Raw genomic sequence first — 22,423 nt, forward strand, 5'->3', positions numbered from 1 at the left:
TAAATGTATTAATTTCCGCACATTATTTGAACTGAAATTATTGTACTGACTGGCATCTCTTCAGATCCCTCAAATAGTTTATTATAGTAATATTTTATGAAAGTAAAAGGACATTCTGGTAGAAGTATGATTTATTTTGACTCCACTTTCCAAGCTTTCATTTCATGAAACCATAGTGAATGTTTTTTCTACATTTTTTGCATTTTATTTCAGGAGACTTCCAGTGAAGATATGGAAAAGGAAAATATAACATTGCTGACAGAGTTTGTTCTCACAGGACTAAAGTATCAACCACAGTGGCAAATCCCCTTGTTCCTGGTATTCTTGGTGATGTACCTCATCACCACTGTGGGGAACCTTGGACTTACTGCTCTCATCTGGAATGACTCTCAGCTTCACATCCCCATGTACTTATTCCTTGGGAGTCTGGCACTTGTGGATACTTCCATATCATCCACAGTGACTCCCAAGATGCTGGTCAACTTCTTCATCAAAAGCAAGGCAATATCTCTCTCTGAATGCATGGTACAATTTTTTTCCTTTACAGTCAGTGCAACCACAGAATGCTTTCTCTTGGCAAGTATGGCATATGATCGCTATGTGGCCATATGCAATCCTTTACTTTATCCAGTGATTATGACGAATAGACTATGCATGAGACTGTTGGTCTCATCATTTGTAGGTGGTGTTCTTCATGCCTTTATTCATATAGGATTTTTATTTAGATTAACCTTCTGCAGTTACAACACAATACACAACTTTCACTGTGATATTATGCCACTGTTCAAAATTTCTTGTACTGATCCTTTTATTAATATTCTTATAGTTTTTATTTTCTCTGGTTCAATACAGGTGTTCACCATTCTGATTGTGCTTATTTCTTATACACTAGTTCTCTTAACAATTTTAAAAAAGAAGTCTGTTCAAGGTATAAGGAAGGCCTTCTCCACCTGTGGAGCCCACCTCCTGTCTGTCTCTTTATACTATGGGCCTCTTCTCTTCATGTATATTCGTCCTGGATCCACACAATCAGATGATCATGATATGATGGACTCTCTCTTTTACACTGTCATAATCCCTTTGTTAAATCCAATTATCTATAGCCTGAGAAATAAGAAAGTCATAGACTCATTGATGAAAATTTTAAAGAGGAATATTTAGGTCTCATAATATCTGTTCTCTTTCCATTAAAACAGTCATAAAACTGCAGATCAGATTTTGTTATGTGTCGACTAGTGTCCAATTTTTTGTAGTTATAACTGTCATTATTTTAATGACCTAAAATGTTAGTTTCTAATAAATTCCTTAAAATGTCTATAGTTTTTTCAAAAACACAAAGGAATTTTAATTAGGTGTTCATATAATACTAAAATAACTAAAGCAGAAAACACATGAAAACATTTTACATGCTTGTATATTCTTCAATATAGTTTTATAAGTGAATTTATTAAGTATAGTTTAAGCACTAAACTAGTGCTGTACCATTGAAAATTACTTGAGCATGATGTCTTTGATACAATATAGCTGTATGAAAGTGAAAGTGAAAGTCAGTTGTTCAGTTGTGTCTGACTCTTTGCAACCCCAAGGAATGCAGCCTGTCAGCCTCCCCTGTCCATGGAATTCTCCAGGCAAGAACATTGGAGTGGGTAGCCATTCCCTTCTTCCCTTCTCAAGGGGATCTTCCCAACCCAGAGATCGAACCCAGTTTCCCACATTGCAGGTGGATTCTTTACCGTCTGAGCCAGCAGGGAAGCCCAATATATACAATATAGTTGTATAGCCTGGAGACACATACCACATTTAACTCCACAGCAGAGGTGGGCTTGTGTTTGAGTGAACAGAGGCAAATCCCAGGAGTTCTGCTAGCCATCAAAAAGTCTTTTACTCCACTTTATTTGAAATATGTTGAATCTCACTTCTTGTGGGGACCGATTCACCAATTTCATCAATTCCAACCTAATCAGGAACACCCTCACAGAAACACCCCCAAATAATGTTTAAGTAGATATCTGGACAGCCCATGGATTAGTTGACACATAAAATTAACAACTACAAGTTCACTTGCTGTCAGCTTAGTGGCCATACACATATCTTAAAATTATAATCTATTTCTAAATAATGATAATAACAAGGAATAATTCCACCTAACATGATACAACTCTGCTGTGTACAACCAAAATGTATTACCTCTTCCCAAGAGTGGAGGTAAAATCTTTTTTTTTTTTTTTAATTTTATTTTATTTTTAAACTTTACATAATTGTATTAGTTTTGACAAATATCAAAATGAATCCACCACAGGTATACATGTGTTCCCCATCCTGAACCCTCCTCCCTCCTCCCTCCCCATACCATCCCTCTGGGTCGTCCCAGTGCACTAGCCCCAAGCATCCAGTATCGTGGATCGAACCTGGACTGGCAACTCGTTTCTTACATGATATTTTACATGTTACAATGTTATTCTCCCAAATCTTCCCACCCTCTCCCTCTCCCACAGAGTCCATAAGACTGTTCTATACATCAGTGTCTCTTTTGCTGTCTCGTACACAGGGTTATTGTTACCATCTTTCTAAATTCCATATATATGCGTTAGAATACTGTATTTATGTTTTTCCTTCTGGCTTACTTCACTCTGTATAATAGGCTCCAGTTTCATCCACCTCATTAGAACTGATTCAAATGTATTCTTTTTAATGGCTGAGTAATACTCCATTGTGTATATGTACCACAGCTTTCTTATGCATTCATCTGCTGATGGACATCTAGGTTGCTTCCATGTCTTGGCTATTATAAACAGTGCTGCGATGAACATTGGGGTACACGTGTCTCTTTCCCTTCTGGTTTCCTCAGTGTGTATGCCCAGCAGTGGGGTTGCTGGATCATAAGGCAGTTCTATTTCCAGTTTTTTAAGGAATCTCCACACTGTTCTCCATAGTGGCTGTACTAGTTTGCATTCCCACCAACAGTGTAAGAGGGTTCCCTTTTCTCCACACCCTCTCCAGCATTTATTATTTGTAGACTTTTGGATCGCAGCCATTCTGACTGGTGTGAAATGGTACCTCATAGTGGTTTTGATTTGCATTTCTCTGATAATGAGTGATGTTGAGCATCTTTTCATGTGTTTGTTAGCCATCTGTATGTCTTCTTTGGAGAAATGTCTATTTAGTTCTTTGGCCCATTTTTTGATTGGGTCGTTTATTTTTCTGGAGTTGAGCTGTAGGAGTTGCTTGTATATTTTTGAGATTAGTTGTTTGTCGGTTGCTTCATTTGCTATTATTTTCTCCCATTCTGAAGGCTGTCTTTTCACCTTGCTAATAGTTTCCTTTGATGTGCAGAAGCTTTTAAGGTTAATTAGGTCCCATTTGTTTATTTTTGTTTTTATTTCCAATATTCTGGGAGGTGGGTCATAGAGGATCCTGCTGTGATGTATGTCGGAGAGTGTTTTGCCTATGTTCTCCTCTAGGAGTTTTATAGTTTCTGGTCTTACGTTTAGATCTTTAATCCATTTTGAGTTTATTTTTGTGTATGGTGTTAGAAAGTGGTCCAGTTTCATTCTTTTACAAGTGGTTGACCAGGTTTCCCAGCACCACTTGTTAAAGAGATTGTCTTTAATCCATTGTATATTCTTGCCTCCTTTGTCGAAGATAAGGTGTCCATATAAGGTGTCCATATGTGCGTGGATTTATCTCTGGGCTTTCTATTTTATTCCATTGATCAATATTTCTGTCTTTGTGCCAGTACCATACTGTCTTGATAACTGTGGCTTTGTAGTAGAGCCTGAAGTCAGGTAGGTTGATTCCTCCAGTTCCATTCTTCTTTCTCAAGATCGCTTTGGCTATTCGAGGTTTTTTGTATTTCCATACAAATTGTGAAATTATTTGTTCTAGCTCTGTGAAGAATACTGTTGGTAGCTTGATAGGGATTGTGTTGAATCTATAAATTGCTTTGGGTAGTATACTCATTTTCACTATATTGATTCTTCCAATCCATGAACATGGTATATTTCTCCATCTATTAGTGTCCTCTTTGATTTCTTTCACCAGTGTTTTATAGTTTTCTATATATAGGTCTTTAGTTTCTTTAGGTAGATATATTCCTAAGTATTTTATTCTTTCCGTTGCAATGGTGAATGGAATTGTTTCCTTAATTTCTCTTTCTGTTTTCTCATTATTAGTGTATAGGAATGCAAGGGATTTCTGTGTGTTGATTTTATATCCTGCAACTTTACTGTAGTCATTGATTATTTCTAGTAATTTTCTGGTGGACTCTTTAGGGTTTTCTATGTAGAGGATCATGTCATCTGCAAATAGTGAGAGTTTTACTTCTTCTTTTCCAATTTGGATTCCTTTGATTTCTTTTTCTGCTCTGATTGCTGTGGCCAAAACTTCCAAAACTATGTTGAATAGTAATGGTGAAAGTGGGCACCCTTGTCTTGTTCCTGACTTTAGAGGAAATGCTTTCAATTTTTCACCATTGAGGATAATGTTTGCAGTGGGTTTGTCATATATAGCTTTTATTATGTTGAGGTATGTTCCTTCTATTCCTACTTTCTGGAGAGTTTTTATCATAAATGGATGTTGAATTTTGTCAAAGGCTTTCTCTGCATCTATTGAGATAATCATATGGTTTTTATTTTTCAATTTGTTAATGTGGTGTATTACATTGACTGATTTGCGGATATTGAAGAATCCTTGCATCCCTGGGATAAAGCCCACTTGATCATGGTGTATGATCTTTTTAATGTGTTGTTGGATTCTGATTGCTAGAATTTTGTTAAGGATTTTTGCATCTATGTTCATCAGTGATATTGGCCTGTAGTTTTCTTTTTTTGTGGGATCTTTGTCAGGTTTTGGTATTAGGGTGATGGTGGCCTCATAGAATGAGTTTGGAAGTTTACCTTCCTCTGCAATTTTCTGGAAGAGTTTGAGCAGGATAGGTGTTAGCTCTTCTCTAAATTTTTGGTAGAATTCAGCTGTGAAGCCGTCTGGACCGGGGCTTTTGTTTGCTGGAAGATTTTTGATTACAGTTTCAATTTCCATGCTTGTGATGGGTCTGTTAAGATTTTCTATTTCTTCCTGGTCCAGTTTTGGAAAGTTGTACTTTTCTAAGAATTTGTCCATTTCTTCCACGTTGTCCATTTTATTGGCATATAATTGTTGATAGTAGTCTCTTATGATCCTTTGTATTTCTGTGTTGTCTGTTGTGATCTCTCCATTTTCGTTTCTAATTTTGTTGATTTGATTTTTCTCCCTTTGTTTCTTGATGAGTCTGGCTAATGGTTTGTCAATTTTATTTATCCTTTCAAAGAACCAGCTTTTGGTTTTGTTGATTTTTGCTATGGTCTCTTTTGTTTCTTTTGCATTTATTTCTGCTCTAATTTTTAAGATTTCTTTCCTTCTACTAACCCTGGGGTTCTTCATTTCTTCCTTTTCTAGTTGCTTTAGGTGTAGAGTTAGGTTATTTATTTGACTTTTTTCTTGTTTCTTGAGGTGTGCCTGTATTGCTATGAACTTTCCCCTTAGGACTGCTTTTACTGTGTCCCACAGGTTTTGGGTTGTTGTGTTTTCATTTTCATTCGTTTCTATGCAAATTTTGATTTCTTTTTTGATTTCTTCTGTGATTTGTTGGTTATTCAGCAGCGTGTTGTTCAGCCTCCATATGTTGGAATTTTTAATAGTTTTTCTCCTGTAATTGAGATCTAATCTTACTGCATTGTGGTCAGAAAAAATGCTTGGAATGATTTCTATCTTTTTGAATTTACCAAGGCTAGCTTTATGGCCCAGGATGTGATCTATCCTGGAGAAGGTTCCATGTGCGCTTGAGAAAAAGGTGAAATTCATTGTTTTGGGATGAAATGACCTATAGATATCAATTAGGTCTAACTGGTCTATTGTATCGTTTAAAGTTTGTGTTTCCTTGTTAATTTTCTGTTTAGTTGATCTATCCATAGGTGTAAGTGGGGTATTAAGGTCTCCCACTATTATTGTGTTATTGTTAATTTCTCCTTTCATACTTGTTAGCAGTTGTCTTACGTACTGTGGTGCTCCCGTGTTGGGTGCATATATATTTATAATTGTTATATCTTCTTCTTGGATTGATCCTTTGATCATTATGTAGTGACCTTCTTTGTCTCTTTTCACAGCCTTTGTTTTAAAGTCTATTTTATCTGATATGAGTATTGCGACTCCTGCTTTCTTTTGGTCCCTATTTGCATGGAAAATCTTTTTCCAGCCCTTCACTTTCAGTCTGTATGTGTCCCCTGTTTTGAGGTGGGTCTCTTGTAGACAACATATGTAGGGGTCTTGTTTTTGTATCCATTCAGCCAGTCTTTGTCTTTTGGTTGGGGCATTCAACCCATTTACGTTTAAGGTAATTACTGATAAGTATGTTCCCGTTGCCATTTACTTTATTGTTTTGGGTTCGAGTTTATACACCGTTTTTGTGTTTCCTGTCTAGAGAATATCCTTTAGTATTTGTTGGAGAGCTGGTTTGGTGGTGCAGAATTCTCTCAGCTTTTGCTTGTCTGAAAAGCTTTTGATTTCTCCTTCATACTTGAATGAGATCCTTGCTGGGTACAATAATCTGGGCTGTAGGTTATTTTCTTTCATCATTTTAAGTATGTCTTGCCATTCCCTCCTGGCTTGAAGAGTTTCTATTGAAAGATCAGCTGTTATCCTTATGGGAATTCCCTTGTGTGTTATTTGTTGTTTTTCCCTTGCTGCTTTTAATATTTGTTCTTTGTGTTTGATCTTTGTTAATTTGATTAATATGTGTCTTGGGGTGTTTCGCCTTGGGTTTATCCTGTTTGGTACTCTCTGGGTTTCTTGGACTTGGGTGATTATTTCCTTCCCCATTTTAGGGAAGTTTTCCACTATTATCTCCTCAAGTATTTTCTCATGGTCTTTCTTTTTGTCTTCTTCTTCTGGAACCCCTATGATTCGAATGTTGTAGCGTTTAATATTGTCCTGGAGGTCTCTGAGATTGTCCTCATTTCTTTTAATTCGTTTTTCTTTTATCCTCTCTGATTCATTTATTTCTACCATTCTATCTTCTAATTCACTAATCCTGTCTTCTGCCTCTGTTATTCTACTATTTGTTGCCTCCAGAGTGTTTTTAATTTCACTTATTGCATTATTCATTATATATTGACTCTTTTTTATTTCTTCTAGGTCCTTGTTAAACCTTTCTTGCATCTTCTCAATCCTTGTCTCCAGGCTATTTATCTGTGATTCCATTTTAGTTTCAAGATTTTGGATCAATTTCACTATCATTATTCGGAATTCTTTATCAGGTAGATTCCCTATCTCTTCCTCTTTTGTTTGGTTTGGTGGGCATTTATCCTGTTCCTTTATCTGCTGAGTATTCCTCTGTCTCTTCATCTTGTTTAAATTGCTGAGTTTGGGGTGTCCTTTCTGTATTCTGGCAGTTTGTGGAGTTCTCTTTATTGTGGTGTTTCCTCGCTGTGTGTGGGTTTGTACAGGTGGCTTGTCAAGGTTTCCTGGTTAGGGAAGCTTGTGTCGGTGTTCTGGTGGGTGGAGCTGTATTTCTTCTCTCTGGAGTGCAATGAAATGTCCAGTAATGAGTTATGAGATGTCTATAGTTTTGGGGTGACTTTGGGCAGCCTGTATCTTGAAGCTCAGGGCTGTGTTCCTTTGTTGCTGGAGAGTTTGCTTGGTATGTCTTGCCCTGGAACTTATTGGCCCTTGTGTGGTGCTTGGTTTCAGTGTCGGTATGGAGGCATTTGATGAGCTCCTGTGAATGAATGTTCCTTGGAGTCAGGAGTTCCCTGGAGTCAGGGTTTGGACTTAAGTCTCCTGCTTCCGATTATCGGTCTTATTTTTACAGTAGTTTCAAAACTTCTCCTTCTATACAGCACCATTGATAAAACATCTACATTAAAGATGATAAGTTTCTCTACAGTGAGGGTCACTCAGAGAGGTTCACAGGGTTACATGGAGAAGAGAAGAGGGAGGAGGGAGTTAGAGGTGACCCAAATGAGATGAGGTGAATCAATAGTGGAGAGAGTGGGCTAGCCAGTAGTCACTTCCTTATGTGCACTCCACAACTGGACCACTCAGAGATGTTCACGGGGTTATACAGAGAAGAGAAGAAGGAGGAAGGTAACAGAGGTGGCCAGAAGGATAAAAGGGGGGAATGAAAAGGAGGGAGACAGATCCAGCCAGTAATCAGTTCCCTAAGTGTTCTCCACCGTCTGGAACACACAGAAATTCACAGAGTTGGGTAGAGTAGAGAGGGGTTAGGGAGGAGACACAGGCGACCTGGTGGAGAAAAAGGAGGGTCCAAAGGGAGAGAGAGCAGTCAAGCCAGTAATCTCACTCCCTAGTGAAAAATGGGTCCTGAAGATTGGGTCCTTAAAGGTACAAAATTGGTAACAAATACATAAAAGCAAAAATTAAAAATCTAGAGTAGAGTTTGGAATTTCAAAAATACGATGTTAAAGAAAAGAAGAAGGAAAAGAAAGAGAGAAAGAACGAACAAACGAAAACAAACAAGGTCGCGAAAATTATAAAGAAAGTACAGGTACAAAATTGATAACTAATACCAGAAAGCGAAAATTAAAAATCTAGAGTAGAGTTTGGAATTTCAAAAATACGATGTTAAAGAAAAGAAGAAGGAAAAGAAAGAGGAAAAAACGAACAAACAAAAACAAACAAGGTCGCGAAAATTATAAAGAAAGTACAGGTACAAAATTGATAACTAATACCAGAAAGCAAAAATTAAAAATCTAGAGTAGAGTTTGGAATTTCAAAAATACAATGTTAAAAAAAAAAAAAAAAAAAAGAAGAAGAAGAAAAATAAAGAGAGAAAACAAACAAACAAATACGAACAATGTCACAAAAATTATAAAGAAAATACAGGTACAAAATTGATATCAAATACCAAAAAGCATAAATTAAAAATCTAGAGTAAAGTTTGGAATTTCAGATATACCATGTTATATAAAAGAAGAAGAGAAAGAAACAGAGAAGAAGAAAAAAAAAAAAAAAGTCACAGAAATTATATAAAGAAAAACTATAGGTACAAAATTGATAACATATACCAAAAAGCGAAAATTAAAAATCTAGAGTAGAGTTTGGGATTTCAAAAATACAATGTTAAAGAAAAGAAGAAAAAAACAAAAACAAACAAACAAAAAAAACAAGGTCAAAAAATTATAAAATATATATATATGAAGTTTGCTGAAGAAGAAAAAAATTAGGGTCTTTTTTTTTTTTTTTTTTTTGCAAAGTAATAGGTTATAAAAGTGAAAATTAAAGGAACAATAGAGGACTTAAAAATTTTTTTTTTTAATTAAAAAAAAAAAGAAAGAATGATCGTAAAAATAATAAAAATATATCTAGGACTTTTTTTTTTTTTTTTTGGGTGTTGTGGGTTCAGTTCATTTTTGGCTAGTTCCTTGGTCAGATTTATATTTCTCAAGATCTATAGGCCCCTTCCTATGTAGTCCGTAGTAACCACAGGGTTTTGATCTATTGCCTGTAGCTTCCAAGGCGTTTCCCTCTGTTATATCTTCTTCTGTTTGCTAGTCTCTTCAGTATCTGGTTTCCGCCCTGACTCAAAGGGCACGGTGGAGGACACTTTTTTTTTTTTTTTTTTTAGGCTTACTTGTTCAGTCGCGCTATGGGGAGGGGGGGAGGGATGCTGCAAACAAATAACACTGGCGTGGGCTCGCAATGCCTCAGCCACTCTGGGTCTGCCCCTGCTCACGCCGCGTGTAGCCTCCCTGTCCACACTGCTCGGACTCTAGGTTGTTCCGCCAGGAACAATCCGAGGCTGGCCCTGGGCTGCATGCACCTCCCAGGTCCAAGCCGCTCAGGTTCAGGCACTCGGGTAGTCCTCAGAGGCGCAGACTCAGTTGGGCCTGCGTTTTGTGCTCTTCCCAGGTCCGAGCGCCAATTTGCTCTTCCCAGGCGAGCGCCAATGCTGCGACTTATCGCCTCCCCGCCACTCGGTTATCTGGATGTAAAACCGGCGCACCTTCTCAGGCAGATGTTGACCGTCCAGACCCCCAAGAAGTTTTAGTTAGCAAAGAAGCCTGCTTACAATTTTATAGATAATGTCTCTCTGGGGCTGCGATTGCCCCCTTCCGGCTCTGGCTGCCTGTCACCGGAGGGGGAAGGTCTGCAGCCGGCTATCTCTGTTCAGTCCTTTGTTCCGTGCGCGGGCCTGGCGGTCTTAGGTTAGGGCTGGCTTTTCGCGTGGTAGGTATCCCACAGTCTGGTTTGCTAGCCCAAATTATTTCGCTCAGATAGCGCTCAGGGTATTCAGGCCAGATTCTTACTCTCAGCGATGCAGCCCACGCTGCGCCTCCCTGCCCAGCCCCGGTTTGCTAATGGCGGATGCAGGCGTCTGCGCTGCTTCTCTGCTGGGGGAGTTACTGTAGGGCTCGCAATCTGCGAGTTTTAAATTGTTTATTTATTTTTTCTCCCTGTTATGTTGCCCTCTGTGCTTCCAAAGCTCGGCACAGATTCGGCAGTGAGAAGGTTTCCTGATGTTTGGAAACTTCTCTCTTTTTAAGATTCCCTTCCCGGGACGGAACTCCGTCCCTCCCTCTTTTGTCTCTTTTTTTTTGTTTTTAATATTTTCTCCTACCTCCTTTCGAAGAGTTGGGTTGCTTTTCTGGGTGCCTGATGTCCTCTGCCGGCATTCAGAAGTTGTTTTGTGGAATTTACTCGACGTTTAAATGCTCTTTTGATGAATTTGTGGGGGAGAAAGTGTTCTCCCCGTCCTACTCCTCCGCCATCTTGGCTCCTCCTCCTCGAGGTAAAATCTTTGAGTGAGGTTTACTATTCATTTTCTTTGATATCAGGTAATACAATGTCAAATTAACAACACTTAATTATGATAATATAAAGTCAGTACATCTTATGTCTCATGATAAGGGAATAAGAATGGAAAGAAAACAAACACAAGTGTTATACAGACACAAATGTATTCATATAAACTAAGAAGGAAATCTCTTGGCAATTACAATCCTCCTGTCTATAACTGGACGTGTCATTGTTGTTGGTATTTTAACTAACTTCTTTTACTACCCATTCTGTGTTCTCTTTGCCTTCAGCAAGCACCTGACTCAGATGGTCATTGTTTTTCACTTGGTTCAGTTCAGTTCAGTTCAGTTCAGTCACTCAGTCGGGTTCGATTCTTTGCGACTTCATGAATTGTAGCACGCCAGGCCTCCCATCGATTACCAACTCCTGGAGTTCACTCAAACTCACGTCCATTGAGTCGGTGATGCCATCCAGCCATCTCATCCTTTGTTGTCCCCTTCTCCTCCTGCCCCCAATCTCTCCCAGCAACAGAGTCTTTTCCAAAGAGTCAACTCTTCGCATGAAGTGGCCAAAGTACTGGAGTTTCAGTTTTAGCATCAGTCCTTCCAAAGAACACCCAGGACTGATCTCCTTGAGGATAGACTGGTTGGATCTCCTTGCAGTCCAGGGACTCTCAAGAGTCTTCTCTAACACCACAGTTCAAAAGCTTCAATTCTTCAGCGCTCAGCTTTCTTCACAGTCCAACTCTCACATCCATACATGACCCTGGAAAAACCATAATCTTGACTAGACAGATCTTTGGTGGCAAAGTAATGTCTCTGCTTTTTAATATGTTATCTAGGCTGGTCATAACTTTCCTTTCAAGGAGTAAATGTCTTTTAATTTCATGGCTGTAATCACCATCTTCAGTGATTTTGGAGTCCCCAAAAATAAAGTCTGACACTATTTCCACTGTTTCCCCATCTATTTCCCATGAAGTGATGGGCCTGGATGCCATGATCTGAGTTTTCTGAATGTTGAGCTTTAAGCCAACTTTTTCACTCTCCTCTTTCACTTTCATCAAGAGGCTCTTCAGTTCCACTTCACTTGCTACCATAAGGGTGTTGTCATCTGCATATCTGAGGTTATTGATATTTCTAAGGGCAATCTTGATTCCAGCTTGTGCTTCTTCCAGCCCAGAGTTTCTCATGATGTACTCTGCATATAAGTTAAATAAGCGGGATGACAATATACAGCCTTGATGTACTCCTTTTCCTATTTGGAACCAGTCTGTTGTTCCATGTCCAGTTCTAGCTGTTGCTTCCTGACCTGCATACAGGTTTCTCAAGAGGCAGGTCAGGCAGTCTGGTATTCCCATCTCTTTCAGAACACACAGTCAAATGCTTTGGCATAGTCAATAAAGCAGAAATAGATGTTTTTCTGGAACTCTCTTGCTTTTTCGATGATCCAGCAGATGTTGGCAATTTGATCTCTGGTTCCTCTGCCTTTTCTAAAACCAGCTTGAACATCTGGAAGTTCACAGTTCATGTATTGCTGAAGCCTGGCTGGAGAATTTTGAACATTACTAACGTGTGAGATGAGTGCAATTGTGCGGTAGTTTGAGCATTCTTTTGCATTGTCTTTCTTTGGGATTGGAATGAAAACTGACCTTTTCCAGTCCTGTGGCCACTGCTGAGTTTTCCAAATGGTGAATGATATTCACCACATGAATGTCAACATTCATCAATACCAACATTAATGTCATCAGTACCAACATTCTTCACTTGGTAGAATGACCCAAATTTCTAAAGAGTCTGGGCCATTAGAACTATTGTGTGGTTTGGCCTCAAAGTTTTTCATTGACCATAATCATGAGAATAACAATGCTAAGAGATACCCTAGAGGGTGTTGTGTATTCCAGACATACTTTTTATTACCTTTTTGTGGAGGAGTCCAGTTTCCTCTTGTTACTTGCTATCAATCACCTCACCCAATATAGCAACTCATTTCTTTGTCTCATGATTCAAAGAAATGGAAAGTCAAAGGGCCTGAGTGGTAGTCTACTTTCAGACCAATGGAAGCATTGTTGTCTGTCTTGGTGGAACCAGGCTGTCCTGCTAGAAGTTTTTCCCTTCACCATTGTCCTTCCTGAATTTCACAGAGAGGAGCTGCGTGCCGCAGCTCTCCGCTTTCTGATGGTGCCCGCATACCATGCAGAACCATCTGTAAGTCAGGCCCCAGACTTCTTGGCCAACTAATTATAAGGACACAGGCCCCAGCTGGGACACAGAAGCCTTTGCGGCAGGATTGGAAGCCAATAGCATTGGAACCACTTCTTCAAGTAACTTATTTGTGCCTTCAGGGCCTTTTCTGCTTGATCAAGTATATGCTGTTTCTATTTGATGAAGGAATGCTTCTGTGCACACTGAAATTTATGGTTAGTGGGTCAGATAACATCCAATTTGTCAAGGGAAGCTCCAGTATCATAGCAAATTAGTGGTCCATGGTTAAACATTCATTTTTTTTTTACCAAGGTTAACTATCAGGCCTACAGCTGTTTCTCTACAGTAGAGTAGTTTCCACAGAGGATGGCAGTGCTTTGCTCAAAATTCTAAGGGCTTGCATTTCAATCTCCCTCCAGAGGCTGATTAAAGGCTCCAAGGAGCTGTCACTGCTGATTCCGGCTCCACTGGATCTGCTGGATATGGCCCGAGAGGCAGAACAGTGTGCACAACAGCCTACACACGGTACAAACAAAGCCAAAAGCTCCAAGCTCCACTCAAAACTAGCAATTGGTAACTGGCTGGAATAACACACCCAAATACGGATACTACTGCCTCCACAGTTCACAGAGGCACATTATGTGTTGTGCCTCTCTTGGTTTCAACAAGGGCCAGATGCAACAACTTACCCTTAACCTTAGAAGGTTTTTTTCTGACAAGCTCTGTATCCCTAAAAGTGAAGTTGCTCAGTCATGTCCGACTCTTTGCAACCCTGTGGACTGTAGCCCACCAGGCTCCTCCGTCCATGGGATTCTCCAGGCAAGAATACTGGAGTGGGTTGTCATTTCCTTCTCCAGGGGATCTTCCCGACCCAGGGATCAAACCCCAGTCTCCCACATTGCAGGCAGACGCTTTAACCTCTGAGCCTCCAGGGAAGCCACCAGGTGTCTGTATCACTGGACACCTGCAAATTTCACCGAAACAGAAGACCCCTGAACTGTTATTATATTTATTTCCTACCCCTGTCCTGCAAGTGGCTTCCTAATAAATACTACTTCTTACTCACTAAGACTGATAAGCACACTGTCATCCAGGTAACAGACTAAAATGATATAATATTTACAAATCATACATTTTATAAAAGACTTGTATCCAGAATAGATGAAACAGTCCCAATACTCATAATAAAGACAAATAAAATCAACCTAAAATGGGTAAGATATTTGAACAAACACTCCATCAAAAAAAAGATACAGAGATGTCAAAGAAAGATGCAAAAAGACACTATAAAAATTAGTTACTAGGGAAATGCAAATAAAAGTAAAATAAGTTATTATCAAAATGACTAAAATTGAAAAGACCATCCATACTGGAAGCAGTAATACAGGTATTTGTGCTCAAGGATAGACAACCAAATAAGTTAGGAAGTAATGACCCCAAAATAAAGAAGACAGCATACTGAAGGCAAGTGCTGGTTATGTTGAAGCTACCACTACACATCACATACCCCACTCTATTCCTCTATGCATTTTTCACATGACTCCTCTCTTCTATGATATTTTTCTCCTCTATTTTGGCTTTCGTCAGCAAAATTCTAAGGAAGCAGATCAATAAGTCTATGATGCTGTTTGCTTCCCCTCATCTAGCCATCCAAGTCCCAAGTGGAGATTAAGCATTTTCTTTTGTTACTCAGATGTCACATCAAATTATCAAAAATAAGTAAGTTAACATTTGTTTATCGAATGAATTACACTGACAACTTTGTTAATGCAAAAAAGGAAAATCTGATCATTGTACCACCATTTCAAAATCCCATAAGAGTTTTTCTTTAAATTGGGATATAGAACAAAGTCTCTGACCTGGTCTTCAAGGTCCTGTGTTACCCACATAAGCTGGCCTCCCTGACCCCATTTGGCTTCTCCTTGTATCCCTTTTTTCAGCTATAATAATTTTGACTTGATTTACAAAATGTCAAATTGTCAGTTGAAAAATGGAAAAAAAAGTGAATAATCTGCATATTTTATTTTTGAGGGTAAAATCTGGATGAGCAAAATAGCTCTAAGAACATAATATACTCTTTATTTAATTATCTGGTTAACATATTTTGGTGAACTAGAACTACAAACAAATGAACAATAGTTTAAGGATTTAGGTCATAATGTTTTCTGGATAAGAAATCTTTCTGATAATTGTGTTCAAAATGTTTATTTGATTTAATTACCCGCATTCTCTAAATCACTTAAATAGTAATCTCTATTCTTTCACCCACTTCTGACAATAATTTCGTAATATATACCTGTACACACACAGACAGAAAAATGCAGAAAATGTTTCTCCAGTGCTTTTCTCAGATTTATGACTTAATAAGTACCCACATATCAAATTGAGAGTTTTTTAAAGTTTAGTGATTTGGGATTGAGTGGAACGATGTATACTCATAATAAATGTACATTTAACAACTTCAATTGTTAGCACAGGATATTTATATTGCCTTTATTCAGTTCCAGTCTTTGCTCAATTTTATTTCACTAATAAAACCTGTGGAGACGCAAATGCTGTGCATGTAAACCAGAAGGATTTCTAGAGAAAGTCAGCTCTAATCACAATAATAACAAAGAAAAAACATCTTTTAAAAATGAAAATAACTTTGAGGCAATGCTAGTATATTTATAAACTAAAAGTAAAATTACAATGAAAGTCTCTAATTCATACACAAATTCCATAGGAAAATAAACTCGGAATTTTGAGTAAAAGAAAAAAGAAATGTTTCCCTGTGCTGACAATCTTTGTTGAAACCAGAGTTGATAGATATTTACCCCTCAAACCACTGAGACTTTCCTCTTATCTCATCTTCAGGTCTTCTGTGATACTTCCTTTCTTCATTGCTTGTCTTTCCTACACTTACTGTCTATGCTCCTTAGTCTCTTCCTGTTTTTTGTTTTTCCTTGTTTTCATCCACTCAAATTTCCCATTCCACTTCTCTACCCACTCTCTTCTCAATTCCCTCCTCTCTCTTTTCAAAACTTTCATAATATTGCTGTATAAGGAAAAAATGCATTTGCCTGTGGGTGGTAAACAAATGTCAACTGCTGTCCACATCTTAAATACTTTATTTCATTCTCCTCACTGCTGTGTCACTTGCTTCCCATTCCCTTCTTACTATTCTCTGATCTCAACTCTATCCCCAAATGGAGACTGCTCCCACTAAAAATCTCTTAATTCTCACACTGAGTGACTTCTGTTCACTCCTTATCCTCCCAGAGAAGTTGTTTTGCTTTAGACACCCTATTTTGCTTTGTCCTTCTTGAGTATTTTCCTCTCTTTAAGTTCCCAACACTCAGCTTTCCAATTCCCACCTTCTCTGTTCACTCTGCTCAGCATCCTTTTCTTGTCTTTCCTTTTCTCCTCCTTTGTGAGCCAGAGCTCTTGGTTGCAAGATGAAATGAGTTAACTGAATAAAAACTGGCTTAAACACAGAAATGTTAGGGGAATTGGAGAAATCCACTGGAGAAATTGGCAAGATACAAAGAAAGAAGTCAGACAGTCAATAGCCAAAAACATGTCCCAGCTCTAGCTCAATAAGATCACTTGTCATTGCCGCTGAACTTGAATTCCACGACTCACTATCGATGGCACTGCTATGTGCACAGGATTCATGTTCTGGTTCCTCAGCTGATTTTGCAATCAAAGCAACCAAAATTCTCTTTGTCCCATGTTTGACCTCTGTCTCCCCTCTCCAAATCCCAAATCCAGGGTAAATGAGTTTTTTTGTTTGTTTTTTTTTTTTTCCCCAGCTATACCAAGTCCCCTCCCTCTAGGTGCCATGGATGGGAAAGTTAGTTTCCAGAAATTTTGGCTTCTAGAAAGGATGAGAGCTTTAGTCTCCACCAAGACTAATTTGGTAGAAAAGAGAATCAGATGTCATCCATCCAATAAATTATGTATATTCATCTTTAATCTCTTTATATAACTTCTTCAAATTTATTTTCATTCCTTCCATTTTTTACTTCATGCACACTGTTCAACGTATCAGCCATAGTAACTGCTTTCATTCACCTCAATGATACCCAAGTCATTATTTCTATTAAACACTTGTAGAATCACACTGCTATGTTTATCTCACTCAGATGTTCAGAAGATGCCCCTTGCAAAAACTAGCTACTGCATCTGAGTCTTCAGTCTCAGTTTTTAATGAACACCTAATCAGTCACCCAGTGACTCTCTTACTAACCACACCTTCACATTTAATCTGTCACCAAATCTCATTGATTCTATATTCTGATTTATTTTTAATAATTTTATTTACTTATTTATTTTTGGCTGTCCTGGTTCTTTGTTGATGTGTGGGCTTTTCTCTAGTTGCAGAGAGCAGAGGCTGCTCTGTAGTTGCAACTTGTGGGCTTCTCATTGAGGGGGCTTCAGTAGCTGTGGCTCCTGGCCTCAGTAGCTGTGGTTCCCAGGCTCTACAACACAGGCCCAACAGTGGTGGGTCATGGGCTTAGTTACTTGGTGGCACGTGGTATCTCAATTTGTCCCACCCTCTCTTTTCCCTGCTGTGCCCACAAGTCCACTCTCTATGGTATCTTCCTGGCCCAGAGATTGAACCAAGGTTTTCTGCATTGGCAGGTGGATTCTTTACCACTGAGCCACCAGGGAAGCCCTGGTTTATTTTGATCTATGTCTCTGTCAGATGTTCAAGCTGGATTTAGAAAAGGCAGAGGAACCAGAGATCAAATTACCAACATCCATTGTATCATCAAAAAAGCAAGAGAGTTTCAGAAAAACATCTACTTCTGCTTTATTGACTATGCCAAAGCCTTTGATTGTGTGGGTCACAACAAACTGTAGAAAATTCTTAAAGACACGGGAATACCAGACCACCTTCCCTGCCTCCTGAGAAATATGTATGCAGGTCAAGAAGCAACAGTTAGAACTGGACATGGAACAAAAGACTGGTTCCAAATCAGGAAAGGAGTATGTCAAGGCTGTATATTGTCACCCTGATTATTTAATTTATATGCAGAGTACATCATGAGAAATGCTAAACTGGATGAAGCACAAGCTGGAGTGCTTGTTCAAGATTACTGGGAGAAATATCAGTAACCTCAGATATGCAGATGACACCATGCTTATGGCAGAAAGAGAAAAAGAACTAAAGAGCCTCTTGATGAAAGTGGAAGAGAAGAGTGAAAAATTTGGCTTAAAACTCAACATTCAGGAAACTAAGATCATGGCATCCAGTCCCATCACTCTTGGCAAATAGATGGGGAAACAATGGAAACAGTGACAAACTTTATTTTTGGGGGGCTCCAAAATCACTTCAGATAGTGATTGCAGCCATGAAATAAAAAGATGCTTGCTCCTTGGAAGAAAAGTTAGGACCAATCTAGACAGCATATTAAAAAGCAGAGACATTATTTTGCCAAGAAAGGTCTGTCTAGTCAAAGCTATGGTTTTTCCAATAGTCATGCATGGATATGAGAGTTGGACTGTAAAGAAGGCTGAGTGCCAAAGAACTGATGCTTTTGAACTGTGGTGTTGGAGAAGACTCTTGAGAGTCACATGGACAACAAGGAGATCCAACCAGTTCATCCTAAGGGAAATCAGTCCTGAATATTCATTGGAAGGACTTATGCTGAAGCTGAAACTCCAATACTTTGGCCACATGATGTGAAAAATTGACTCATTTGCAAAGACCCTGATGCTGGGAAAGATAGAGGGTGGGAGGAGAAGGGGACGACAGAAGATGAGATGGTTGGATGGCCTCACCAACTCAATGGACATGAGTTTGAGTAAGCTCTGGGAGTTGGTGATGGACAGGGAAGCCTGGCATTCTGCAGTCCACTGTGTTGCAAAGAGTTGGACACAACTGGGCTACTGAACTGAACTGAACTGACATCTCTGTCTTCTCCCTCATCACCCCAATCACATCACACATGAACAAGAACTTCACATACTTTTAATCACCTGGGGAGTACTGAAAAATACATGTTATTTGACCACATTCATGATCTTTTGGATCAATTTCTAAAATAGTGTCTCAGACAATATTCTGCATGAAAAATTACCCCAAACAATTTGGACATATAATCTAATTTGGGAATAACTGGACAAGAGTCATAGCTTACTAAAGAGTATTTATGACCCAAGATTCTTCTTCCTACATTCTGTTTTCTGCAACCAAATATTTAATTTCAAAAATAACCATTGATGACACGCCACATCTTAAAAGTTTTCAGTGCTTGCCTAATGATTAATGAATAAAATTGAAGATTATTCTTATGATATTCAATTCACTTGATAACCTAGGCCTTTCCAACATTTTTAAAACCTGCATTTATCTCAAACACACAGAATTTCCATATCTCATTAAATAGTTTCCCCATACATTTGTTCATGTTCAGAATTTCCTTTTTCTAAATAAGTTTATTCCTGTACATATTTTGAACTAAAATAATCACATTTTCCAAATATAACAATTTTCCCCAATACTTTTCTCATATTAAAGTACGAGTAAATAAAATCATATTCAGGCTAGTTTATGGTTTTGTTTATATTAGCCTAACTGTTTTTTTAATCTTCCGATATATAATCTTCTTTTCACATTTATTGCATTGTTTTTCGAGGCCATCTATTAAGGATACGGAAATGAAAAAAGCAACATTGCTGACGGAGTTTTTTCTCACAGGACTTAAGTATCAACCATAGTGGTAAATCCCCTTGTTCTTGTTCTTGGTGATATACTTCATCACCATTGTGGGAAATCTTGGTCTGATTGTTCTCTTCTGCAATGACCCTAACCTTTACATTCCCGTCTTAATCCTTGGAAAATTGGCCTTTGTTGATGCCTGGATATCCTCCGTAGTGACTCCAAAGATGCTGGTCAACTTCTGTACCAAGAGCAAAATTATCTCTCTCACTGAATGCAAGTTACACATTTTTTCCCCTTGCAATCAGTGTAACCACAGAATGCTTTTTGCTGGCAACAATGGCATATGATTGCTATGTGGCCATAGGTAAACTATTATATTATCCAGTGATTATGACAGATAGACTGTGCATCTGGCTACTAGCTTTGTCATTTTTAGGTGGCCTTTCTCATGCCACACTTGATAACACTTTTTAATTCAAATTAACCTTTTGTAATTCCATCATAGTATAGCACTTTTACTGTGATATTATACCATTGTTTCAGATGTCCTGTACTGACCCTTCCATTAATTTTCTGATAGTATTTATTTTCTCTGGATCAATACATGTATTCACCTTTCTCATGTTCTTGTGTCTTATTTGCTTGTTCTCTTTACAATTTTAAAAAAGAAGTCTGTTGAAGGCGTGAGGAAGACCTTCTCCACCTGTGGCACCCACCTGCTATCTGTCTCTTTATATTATGTGCCTCTTTTCATGTATGTGTGCCGTGGATCTGCACAAGCAGATGATCAGGATATGATGGATTCTCTATTTTACACTGTTATAATTCCTTTGTTAAATCCAATTATCTACAGATTGAGAAATAAAAAAGTCATAGATTCACTGACAAAAATGTTAAAAAGAAAAGAGTAGATATCATACTAATAAATGTTCTTTTTTCATTAAAACAACACAAAATGTTACAGGTTAGATGTTGTGACATGCTGATTAGTGTTCAAAGTTTTCTACATTTATAATTGTCCTATTATTTTAATAACTTAAGATGTTAGTGCCTAATAAATTCTTTAAAGCATTTGTTCATCTTATTCTAAAATATATAAGGTAGTTAATTGTTTATGTCATATAAAAGTAATTAAAGTAGAAAACAAATGGAAATATTTCATGTTTGAATGTTCTTCAATGTGTGACTTTATAAATGCATTAAGTACTAAGCTAGTGGAGTTCCTCTGAATAGTTTATCATGTATTTGATACTCACACAACTGTAGAGCCTCATATCACATGTAACTCCACAAGTAGGCAGGTTTGTGTTTGAATGAACAGAAGTATTCCCAGAATTCTGCCTGCCATCAAAAGGTATTACTTTCTACTTTATCTGACTCATCACAAATCTTTAGTAGGGATGAACTCTCATATAACATAGAGAAATAAACAGAAATTAGAAAATAATGAGGAAAAATGGCATTAGAAGTAAGATATTAAGTCAGAGCTACAGTGTAAAAGATGCCCTTAGCTAGTATGCTTTTTAGAGAAAGGCAAAGAGGCAAGTTGTGTCTCACTGTCTATGATGCTTTCTAAGGACCTTTCTAGCTTTGTTTGTATTTGAAGGTCAATCTGAAAAACTTCACTAATTTAGAAAACCAACAGATTACAATGATGATTTAAATTGGATAGGCATAGAAAAGGAGAAAAAAATGGAAAAATAGAAAGAAAATGGTCAATTTTTCTAGAATGAAAAATAGGCAAAAGATTAAGATTTGAAGAACAGTGGTATATTGTTAACAGTTAACAATAACAGTAATTGTTGTTGGAGTGTGTTGTTGACAATGAGGGGCTTTAAATGTATATTTGTTGTTGTCATTGTTCAGGTGCTAAGTCGTATCTGAATCTTTGTGACCCCATGGACTGAAGCATGCCAGGGTTCCCTGTCCTTCACTATCTCCTAGGCATGTTCACTGAATTGGTGATGCTATCTAATCATCTCATCCTCTGTTGCCCTCTTCTCCTTTTGCCTTCAATCATTCCCAGCATCAGGGTCTTTTTCAATGAGTCAGGTCTTCGCATCAAGTGGCCAAAATACTGGAACTTCAGCTTCAGCATTAGTCCTTCCAATGAATATTCAGGATTGATTTCCTTTAGGATTGACTGGTTTGGTCTCCATGCAGTCCAAGGGACTCTCAAGAGTCTTCTCCAGCATCACAATTCAAAAGCATCAATTCTTCGGTGCTCAGCTTCTTTATGGCCCAACTCTGGCATCCAGACATGATTACTGGAAAAACCATAGCTTTGGTTATATGGACCTCTGTCGGCAAAGTGATGTCTCTGCTTTTAAATATGCTGTCTAGGTTTGTCAAGCACCTTTTAATTTCATGGCTTCAGTAATCATGTGCAGTTATTTTGGAGCCCAAGAAAATCAAATCTGTTACTGCTTTTACTTCTTCCCTTTTATTTGCCACAAATGATTGTATCAGATGTAATTATCTTAGTTTTCAGAATTTTGAGTTTTAAGCCAGCTTTTCACTCTTCTCTTTTAGCTTCATCAAGAGGCTCTTTAGTCCCTTTTTAGTTTCTGCCATTAGAGTGGTATCATCTACATATCTGAGGTTGTTGCTATTTCTCCAAGCAATCCTGATCCCAGCTTGTGAGTCATCCAGCCTGGCATTTCACATGATGTACTCTGGCTTCTCTGATGGCTCAGATGGTAAAGAAACTTCCTGCAATGCAGGAGACCCAAGTTCTATCCCTGGGTTGGGAAGATTCCCTGGAGAAGGGGATGGCTAC

General features: G+C 38.2%; 1 protein-coding gene and 1 pseudogene across 1 annotated transcript; both read left to right on the forward strand.

Annotated features, from left to right (window-relative positions):
- Positions 1 to 210: 210 nt before the first annotated feature.
- LOC109563939 (olfactory receptor 5H2-like) lies at positions 211 to 1,161 on the forward strand. The gene has a single exon (XM_019967421.2). The coding sequence runs from the start codon at positions 232 to 234 to the stop codon at positions 1,159 to 1,161; it is 930 nt and encodes a 309-aa protein (XP_019822980.2). The 5' UTR covers positions 211 to 231.
- An 18,473-nt stretch (positions 1,162 to 19,634) lies between these two features.
- Positions 19,635 to 20,555, forward strand: LOC109562266 (olfactory receptor 5H2-like; annotated as a pseudogene).
- The last annotated feature ends 1,868 nt before the right edge of the window (positions 20,556 to 22,423 follow it).

Source organism: Bos indicus, chromosome 1 (assembly GCF_029378745.1).
Source record: "Bos indicus isolate NIAB-ARS_2022 breed Sahiwal x Tharparkar chromosome 1, NIAB-ARS_B.indTharparkar_mat_pri_1.0, whole genome shotgun sequence".
NCBI classification, from domain to species: Eukaryota; Metazoa; Chordata; class Mammalia; order Artiodactyla; family Bovidae; genus Bos; species Bos indicus.

Coding starts and splice junctions, on each gene's coding strand:
- LOC109563939 (XM_019967421.2), top strand. CDS start 232: ATGGAAAAGGAAAATATAACATTGCTGACAGAGTTTGTTCTCACAGGA.